Raw genomic sequence first — 10,000 nt, 5'->3', positions numbered from 1 at the left:
TGTGTGTGTGTGTGTGTGTGTGTGTGTGTGTGTGTGTGTGTGTGTGTGTGTGTGTGTGTGTTCGTATTTTGTGGTATGGTCACGTTTGTTGTTGTTTTTCTTGTTTGTCGTTTTTTCATTATCATTATTGTCTTTCTGTTCATATCACTGCTCTCTCTCTCTCTCTCTCTCTCTCTCTCTCTCTCTCTCTCTCTCTCTCTCTCTCTCTCTCTCTCTCTGTCTTGTTTAACCCCTTTAGTACCAGTGCGCGTTTCCATATTCATTCTGCTTACAATTTGGCTATTTTATAAAGCTTCAGAAACGCATGTAGGGGATTAAGATAGTGAAGACTGTGGCCATTAATCTTCTGACCTCTATAGACCCTTCCTAATGTCGATAAAATAGTCTAATCGTATATAAATCACAAGGTAAAAATGTGTTCCAGTATTGAAAGGTTTAAGAGTAAGAAACAATTCATTCTGTTCACATTTCCCATTTCCACTGCACCTTTGTTATTCCACTGCGTTCTACTTTGTCCCAGCACGTAGTCGCTCTAGGAAGGCCCCAGCAGGAGGGCGAACCAGAGGCGCAGTGTGCAAGGGAACCGTAATGCGCCACCTGCCTGATGTTTAGATTACTTCCTGTTTATTGAGTCTTCGTGGTGTACCTGTCGAAAGTGTCACCTGCTGGCTTAATGAACGGTGCTGCTGTGATGTTAGCGTGCCATATGTTGAGGGTAGCTGTAGTAGAAGTGGTGATGATGGTCGTAGTGGTAGTTGTCGTTGTTATCGGTGTTGTCGTGATTAAATAATGTGTACCGATTTCTCACTCCTACAAAACTCGATCAAAAAATAGCAAAAAATAAAAAGTAGCTTCATTTCCCAACACCAGTCACACTCCGTCACCTTCTCGTCACACCTAGTCGCCGAATCTTTAGTGTGACCAACAAACACACCTTCAGCCCACCTCTACTCGCGTCCCTTGTTTGTCTTTCTCTCACGCACTCCACCACCTGCAGTCACACTCTCCAGTCACGCTCCATTAGCTCAGCGTGACTAAAACTTAATGGGAGAAACTAGATGGACACGGTCAGTTCTCCTGGGGGCGGCTAAGAGAGAGAGAGAGAGAGGCCGTTTGAATGGCGTAGTGTGCCGTGTTAAATAAAAGCACCTATCTGTACTTATTTTTCTAAGTTTATTTCCTTCATTGTTCATTATATCAAGGTTACTGTAAGGGAATGTGTTTTAGGCTCGTGTGAATGGAGTTAATCAAGTCATTTCAGTGCGCAGGTTTCATCTCTCTGTTCCGCTTTCTTGATTTCTCCGCATCGTGTCCTTTTCCTCTCTTAATTCTTGACACGTGCTCTCCTGGTCATTCTTCGTTTTGTTCTTATTTTAACTTCTCCTTTTGTTGGTCATTGTTTGTTTGCTCTTCCATCCCTCTCCCTTCTCCATTTATCTTTCTCTCTCCTACGCATTTAATTCATTCGCCCTTTGCCTTTCCTCTCATATGTCTCAGTATTATTCACGTCACTTTTCTGATAAAACTTGCATGTTACACCTTCATATTTCAGGCAATGTTCTTAGCTCTCTATTCACCCTCGGCCATTCATCTCACACACCTCCGTTATCTTTAGTTCTCCTCCACCTCGCATCCTCTTCTCCCATTGTAGTGAAGGCAGACATCCACAGAAGGGCTGTCCCTAACCAAAATGGGGCCCTATGCGAAAGAAAAATTTCGAGGCAGACCCCCCCCAAGCCCTACCCAATTCTAAATGTATATTAGGTACGGAATAACAGTGCACTTAAGTGTCATTCAATATAAACAACGTTTATTAGTAACAACAAAGATAAGTATTATGTCTCGAGGTAGCGCATATGCGCATCCTTTGCGCATGTGCGCAAAATGCGTTTCCTCGCGCAAAATTCCCTATGAATCGCGGGGCCCTACGCACTGCGCGTGTTCTGCGTGTAGGCAAGGGCGGCCCTGATCCACAGCATTTCATTTTTCAATCAATGTTCTTACTCATTCATGTCTTTATTCACCCTCGACCATGTATTTCATCTCACAAACCTTCGTCATATTTAGTTCTCCTCCACCTCACGTCCTCCTTTCCATTGCAGTGAAGGCAGACTTCCTCAACAGTTTATATTTTCATCAATGTTCATAGTTTCTCATGTCTCTATTCACCCTGTACCATTCATCTCACAAACCTTTGTCATATTTAGTTTTCCACCACCTCACGTCCACCTTTCCCAATTTCCCATTGCAGTGAAGGCAGACATCCACAGCAGTGATGACGCAGCCTCCACCTCGAGCTCCTCTTCCCACGACCACCACTACGAGGACATCAACCCAACACACCTGCCTGAGGGACGCGCCAGGGACTCCTCAACCCTTCGACGCTCCAGATCCAAGCAGGACGCGGTAGACGAAGATGATGAGGCGACCAGACAGAGGCAGCGGCTTCAGGGTCTTGACGATCTGATTGCTGGTGAGTGTGGGCCGTGGCTTGCTTCTTGCCGGGGTTCTTGGTGTGTTGGGTTGTCAGGATTGGTGTCTGTGTTTGCTTTTTTCGACTACGGTGTGTGTGTGTGTGTGTGTGTGTGTGTGTGTGTGTGTGTGTGTGTGTGTGTGTGTGCTTTCGTTTGTATTAGATGATAGAAAGAAGAAATGAGATGGAAGATGAGGAGGAATCGAAAGTGTGTGTTTGTGTGTGTGTGTGCTGATAAGAGGTACAATACGTGTAATTTGGCTTACTGGTATAAGATTTTGAGAAGCTTCAGCCTTTACTGCTATTAAATGTTCAAAGTGTGTAAAAAGCTTTGCATTTTTTTCTGCTTGCTAAGTTTTCAACAGAAACAAGCAAGCACTGAAGACCATTATATATATGTTCTGCTGTAAATACCTGCCATATGTCTCAATGAAAACTGTATTAGTCCAGAAGATTGATACTGCCTCTACTGCAACAAGTTCAAAACACCAGAATAACGACAGACTGACAAAAGTGGGTAGCCAAGATATCCAGGAAAACTCAGTGGCGCCTCTAACTCCCCCAGATACAGATTGAATAAGCTGACTTTCACTTGTATCTCCAGCATTCCCAGCCCTGACCCTTGACTCATTGACCACAGGTGTCCCCCCGCCGGACTACGACCGGGGGGCGCCACTGAGCGACGAATCAGCCCGACCTGACGTCTGTAACAGTGGCTCGCAGGGGGACATTCCTCCGCCGGCTGGTACGTCGGGAAGGAGAGGAGGAGGAGGAGGAGGTGGAGGTGGTGGAGATAGAGGCTTGCTTGAATGTTATCTTTGTTATAATATAGTTTTTTTGTCACTTTTTGTTTATTTGCATTTCCAAGTACGCTTTTGTCCTGTGACATTCGCTCCTGTCAGCGTGTGTTCATTGTGGGTGAATGCGCAGTGTACTCAGCCTTGGTCTTTGAAATACTGAACATTCTAGCAATTTTATTGAGACTGGTCAGTGCCTCATGACGGCCTGTGTCGCTACAGAGTTTGGGGACGACAATGATAAAGAGGAACAAGCAACAGGCCGCCAGAGACTCCAGTCAACACTGTCTATGCCGCCCACTTCCACCCACGTCCACGGCCGCACTCCAGTCTCCCGCACCAACTCAGAGCCTCCACCGCCGCCGCCACCACCCATGCCAGACACAGCAACCTCTCCCAGGCACTCCCCCAGCTCCTCACACAGGTCGGCTGAGGAGACTAATGGGAGCTCACCCTCTTCCTCCAAGCCTCCCTCCCCCAGGTCTGCTCACAGCTCGGTAGATGAGAGGGAGGAGGAGGACCACGTTGATGAGGGCCTTGGCGGCAGCCCTTCTTCCTTCGTCAGGAGGAATTCACAGAGAAGTGAGAAAAGTTCCATTGGTGGTGATGATTTTGTTGTGCATGTAGTTTATATCCAGAGAAAAGAGTGTTTATAGCATTATTATTATTATTATTACTTATTATTTGATGTCACTGGCCGGTTTAGGTTTAATGAGAGTTTGTACATTTAAAGAATCTCTCCAAGTTGACTGTGTTTGTCCTCCTCAGGCTTGAATGGAGAGCGCCCCACATCACTTCCCCTGGACATGGCTGAGCACTACGGCAAGATCCTGGCTGATGGGAGGGAGAGAGACGTTGCTGCTTCCAACGAGGAGCTGAGCCACTCCCCGCAGCTCAACAAGTCTCACCTCATGCACGGGAAGACTCTGCCGTTCATTCCCCCGAAGTTCCCCACACAGCCTTCAGACTCCGGCCTCATCAAGCCCTCAGAGTACCTGCGGTCACTCGGGGAAAGCACCATTGCACGCTCACCAAGTGGGGAGGCAAAGGCGGGCCATGGATCACACCACACTGGCACCCTACACCAAAATGGTACTTCACACCACAATGGCACAGCGCATCACAATGGCACATCACATTACAGTGGCATAACACCTCTCTCTGCCATGACACACCACACAGACACAGAACACCACAATGGAGGGACATACCACACCAGTACAGAGGAAGCTGACACACATGATGGCAGTAACGGCTTGGCTTCTGTTATCCCTCCACCACTCCCTGCCATCCCAGAGTCAAGCGAGGAAGACCCAGCCACTAAGGATATTGGAAATGGTGCTCCTCCTCCTCCTCCTGCTCCTCCTGCTCCCCCCACTTCCTCCTTCAACACCTTGTCCAGCACACGCACCAACACACTCAACACCAACCACAGCAACAACAACACACTCTCACACTCCAATAACAAGACAGTGCTGCCCACCATCAGCGTGACAGACCTGCAGAGTGTTCAGCTGAGGAAGACTGAGGTCAAGAGTGTGAAGCCCACCTCCATTGGCCTCAAGCTGCCTGTGTGTGAGTGAACTGCCCGCCTTATGTTGTTCTGATATTGTGTAGATAAAATTCACCATAGAGAACTTATACTTGTACTAAATGCAAGTGTTTTCTGTTTTTTATTCCTGATGACGGACTTTTTTGCAGCACCGCCAGAGCCGCTGATCAACTCTGTCAAGAATGATGTCATTGCTGAGTTGAAGATGGGAGTTGACATCCCCGGCATCAAGAAGCTGAAGTCTGAGCGAGCCAAGGAGGAGGAGATCCACATCAAGCAGGAGAAGGAGGAGCTTTCACGACAGTTCTCCGCCAGTAAATTTGTGGACCAGGTGAGTGGAGTGTGAGGTTCTTGTGTACGAGTGAGCTGGTGAGTTATACAAGACAGTGAAGGATGCAACAATTTAACATTTGATTTAGTGAAGGATGTTGTTAAGGTCATCCAGCGTGTCTTTCCCATACCACATGAACAGATGGAAAACACACTCACCAAGTCAGATTTTTCATTCTCAATCATAATTGCTCATCTCGATAAGGCACCACATAATTTTCTCCTCAAGCTGCTAAACACAAGACAAGACACTAACACCTTTGAAATTCCAGGTGCCCGACACAGACCCATCTGGAAACCGCATCCCAGACTGGAAGAGACAGATGCTGGCGAGGAAGGCAGCTGAGCGTGCCAAGAAGGAGGCAGAGGAGCAGCGGCTACAGGAGGCGGAGGAGAAGAGGCTTCAGTCCATCCCCCCCTGGAAGCGACAACTTATGATGCGACGGGAAGATGATGCACGCCGGTGAGCTTCCTTGACACACACAGTGATACACCAGGCTTCCAGGCACAGACACAGAGAGCAAATATTATTTATCTCATTAGATAATTGCCCTCATAGATGAACAAGTATTCCAGGCCTTACCTTTCCTATGACCCATCAGTGATATACCACATTTCCAGGCCAAGGCTTCCCCAAGACACTGCAATGATATACCAGAATTCCAGCCCCAGCAAACACATTATTTAGCCCACATAGATTGCCTCCATTACACCACTCAGAGATAAACCAAACTTCCAGAACCATCCTCTCCATTACCTTCAATAACATACAGTACCAGATCTCCAGGCCCAGCAGATAGACATTATTTACTTTCACTAACACCTTTTCACCATTACTAGTACATTTGTGGACTTTATCTTCCCTGTGATGAATTGTAATGTGCTTTTCCTTTGATGTGGCTAAAGATTTGTATGTTATTCAAATTGCTAATGTGTATGTAGTTCCTGTCTCACTTGTTTGTTTTATATGATGTGATTTATAAATATAAGACTCCCTTTTAAACTGGACTGTGCTTAGACTCTATTCGCTCTTCAAAACAAGAGATTGAGAATTACCTACCATCCTCTACAAGACAGTTTCATTAGTGTTGTTGCAATCAATCTTCCCCGATACCCAAAAGTGACAACCAATGCTGAGTTACAATATTTTAACTAGTAATAATGCTCCTCTGGTGACTTCAACATATACAGTCAGAAGTTTTAGTAGTTGATGTACCTTCTTGTGCTGAAAATCAAACCATCCTGAGCTCCACATGTGTTGCTTAAAGGACCTTCCTGTTCTGTGGATGTTTTGTTACTTTGCTACTTTCTCATCTGTTTCTCTTCATCATGTCCTTTTCCTATGATTTGCTTGGTTTACTGTTTTGTTTGTTCTTTAAAAACTTGTCCTTTTCTCTTTAAACTTTTTCTTAATTAGTGATGAAGGTGGCAGAAAAAAAACTTGGACTGATTAAAGAGAATTCTATATTTTCTCACATTTTTGCAGAGTATTTTTAGAGGCAACTTTTTCAAATGGCCTTGTGTTGAAATGCTGAAGAATGTAGAGCACTGTTTTGTCAGCCTTCCATCCTTTCTTTTCATTATTTTTTTGTGTTGTTCCAAGATAGATGACCTGACTTAACCTGATCTGACTTGACCTGACCTGACCTAACAGACTACCAGTGTTTATTTAAGAATTGTTATCTTATCACTCTCTCTCACTAGCCACTAATGCATCATGGTGGTAACTACATAAGCTGTAACATAAGCACTGATTTCCCATGTTACTGATATTGTACATAACATTGATGACCCAAAGAATAGTGAAGTGACCACAGCGCTAGGATTACCACCAGCCACTAATGAACTGTTTCTCTCCACACACAAGCAATAAGTGACTTTCCTGGTGAAATACCTCACTAGTTGTTGTTTCAGTAGCCATCCAGTCACACCATGCACGCAGTCTCCAGCTCACCTCGTCCGCATCCCAAGCACTAGACCATAGAGTGAGTGGCAGGGTAGCTAAGGGGGACACACAGGCAAAGAGGCAAGGGACTTCTGATTTTTGCTCATGCTTGCTTTCACTGTGTTGAGGGAAGGGATGAATGGAGGAGGAACTGTCACTCCTGTCCTGGAGGCTTCACTGTGTGGGATGGACATGCACTGTCTGTCTCGTCCTTCATAGCATTCATCTTGGGTCTTGCATACACTTTTCCTGGTGTTGTGAGAACCTTGCCTTGGTGACCAGAAAGCTTCCTGACTTTGTGACTGGGGAATGTGTTTCATACTTCCTGTTTTGATAATGACTGGATAATACCTTATAGTTACATTAATGGTGACACTTTCTTGCACATATATCAAGTGTTAGATTTCTTGCAATGTAGAGGTGGTTTTTATTATGTAGATCCCTTGTTACATGCACATCAAAGTAAAGACACATATGCTGCCACCATCATCTGTGTGAAGAACATGCCTGCTAAGACAACAAAACTGACAGACAGACCACTCACACCTCAGACTTTGATTAGACATTGGAACTCTGAAGACATTTTTATTTGATGACTGACTAAACAGAATTAGACTTGTACATATGACATTGTTTTTGTAATAGTAGATTCACAGTATGGTATATATAGTCCTGTACTGAGATGTTTCTTACTAAACTGTATGCTAGTGTTGTGCACGTGTTTACTGCTATAATTGGAAAAAGAAAGTTTCCTCATACTCATTTGTACATTTTGCATATCTGTTTTCCCTATCTGTTGAATTTCCATGTATATTTATCATCTCCCTTTTTTTCCATCTTTATATCTACCTATTTTCTTTTTTTCCATCTGTATATCTACTATCTGCCTTTTTTTTCCATTTATAGCTACCTATCCCCTTTTTTTCCATTTGTTTATCTACCAATCTTCTGTTTTCATATATCTACCTAGCTCCCTTTTTTTTCCATCTATATATCTACTTATCTCCATTTTTCACATTTACATATCTATCTATTTCCCTGATGCTAGTTCTGAAGAATTCTCATAAAGTCTAAACATGACAAAAATTTACATATATTCCTGTTCTTTCACTTCCTTCATACTCTAATCCCCTTTCCTCCTCTCCCTAGTCTTCTATCTCTCTCACACTCTGCCACTCCTCTAGCTTCATCATAAATCCTTCTCTTCTTGTCTTGCACTCTTGCCCACACCTGATTTGTTGTGATCCAGCCATGTAAACAGCCATGAATATACCACAAACTCCTGCTTCATATCACCCTTGTGCTTCAAATTCTTTACTTTTACCCCTATTAAAAGCTTACTTCACTTATAGTATTTTGTTCTTACCATACATGTTCAGTAGATACTCCCTTATTGCTATTATTCATTCTCCTTTTTTTTTTGTGTGTGTGTGTAACGTAAACTTTCCATTCTTTCTTCCAACTTTTTAATTCCTTAAGTGAAAGATTTTCATTTTTTTCTTCCCTTTTATAAAATTTCTGTGCTTTGAATCCTCCCTGCTCTTTGCTCTGCTCTTTGCTAAGCCTTCTGTCAGTGAGCTGCACCTTCTTGTCTTCTGTACATTAGTTCAGAGCAGACTTTGCTGTTGGTCTAACTGTGCAAGTCAAAAACTTTTCATCTGCTGTACTAAAAAAAAACATATTGAGAGTCATTCTTTGTAGACTTTTCCCTTTGTTTTGTTGAGATTTGTAATTTAATCTACCAATACCTTCAACATGTTTTCCTCAGTCATGTAGTAACCTGCTGTTAATCATAAGCTCTTTATAGACAGTGGTTCAGTTATCAAAAGAGAAAGTCAACAGCAATAAGCCTTTAATATCTTAGCAGTATACCAGATAATGTTTGTACCCTCATGTAGTGGATAAAATTGCAACATATACAATACATTTACAATACAGTGTAAATTTAAGAAGTCAATACCAAATACCCTTTCATATCATCATTTCATACAAGACAAGGACAAATGAGACCTGCAGTACAAAGTGAAGCAACAGAAGAGCTCTACAACATTCCACATTTACAGAGCTCCATTGTATGTGCCCAAGGTGGAGGAGGTGAAGCGGATCAAGGTCACCAACATCGGGCACCAGGACTCCCCACAGCACTCCGAGAGAAGCCAGAGAAGGAGACCACCACAGGAGGGAGCAACAGAGTCACCACCACCATCACCACCTCCACCTCCTCCTCCTCCTCCTCCACCCACACTAGGAGCCCCATCGACACCAGACAAGAGGAGGAAGAGGAGCCGCCCAACCCCTGGCGCACTAATCTTAGAAAAACTAATAGTAAATTGAATCTACATGAGTGAGCTTGAGTGTCCGTCTGTCCTCCCTTCCTCTTCCTTCTTCCGTCCTTGAAAATTTAAATAGCTTTGTTTTTATGAGTTAGTGCTGCAGTATATATGGCATTTGTTCTCCCCCTTTCATTTATTTAAGTCATGTTATATATATATATTCCATTCTTGTAGCACAGACTATGTATATTTTGTAATAGACTAACTTTCCCATGTGTATCTTATCCTTGACCTAATTTTAAGGATCTGAGTCATTATGTCATATTTAAATAAAAGAGTATTAATAACCAGCTTGTAAAGGAAGACTGTATTTATGTACATAGATAATTATATATGTGTATTCTCTGTAAATAACGTGTATGTATTGCATGTGCATTAGCTCTATGTATACATCTAATATTAACCATGCAGACTGGCTGATTCACTGTGCCATGTTTAGAGGTGGTGTCCAGGATGTCACGCAGCATTACAAGAGTGCTGTGCTTCCCCTCTGCTTCAGGCCGGCCAGCAGGACACACCCACCCTGCCTGCCAAAGCCCTGCCCCTCACTCCCTTCTACACTGGCTTCTC

General features: G+C 43.7%; 2 protein-coding genes across 2 annotated transcripts in view; both read left to right on the top strand.

Moving 5' to 3' along the window:
• Positions 1–2,221, top strand: part of LOC123508645 — a 9,427-nt gene extending 7,206 nt beyond the window's left edge. The window contains exon 2 of the mRNA XM_045262489.1: positions 1,652–2,221. Coding sequence (XP_045118424.1) covers positions 1,652–1,764 — 113 coding nt within the window. The 3' untranslated portion in view covers positions 1,765–2,221. The remainder of the gene's footprint in view (positions 1–1,651) is intronic.
• The window catches only part of LOC123508644, a 152,405-nt gene that overhangs the window by 142,305 nt on the left and 100 nt on the right, over positions 1–10,000 (top strand). The window contains 8 exon segments of the mRNA XM_045262488.1: positions 2,252–2,473; positions 3,114–3,218; positions 3,493–3,852; positions 4,039–4,845; positions 4,972–5,153; positions 5,425–5,615; positions 9,161–9,212; positions 9,215–10,000. The exon segment at positions 9,215–10,000 is cut by the window's right edge and continues 100 nt beyond it. Coding sequence (XP_045118423.1) covers positions 2,252–2,473; positions 3,114–3,218; positions 3,493–3,852; positions 4,039–4,845; positions 4,972–5,153; positions 5,425–5,615; positions 9,161–9,212; positions 9,215–9,445 — 2,150 coding nt within the window. The 3' untranslated portion in view covers positions 9,446–10,000.

This window comes from Portunus trituberculatus, chromosome 25 (genome assembly GCF_017591435.1).
Source record: "Portunus trituberculatus isolate SZX2019 chromosome 25, ASM1759143v1, whole genome shotgun sequence".
Taxonomy (NCBI): Eukaryota; Metazoa; Arthropoda; class Malacostraca; order Decapoda; family Portunidae; genus Portunus; species Portunus trituberculatus.
The sequence above is the reverse complement of the archived record's forward strand: the minus strand, read 5'-3'. Positions and strand labels throughout refer to the sequence as shown.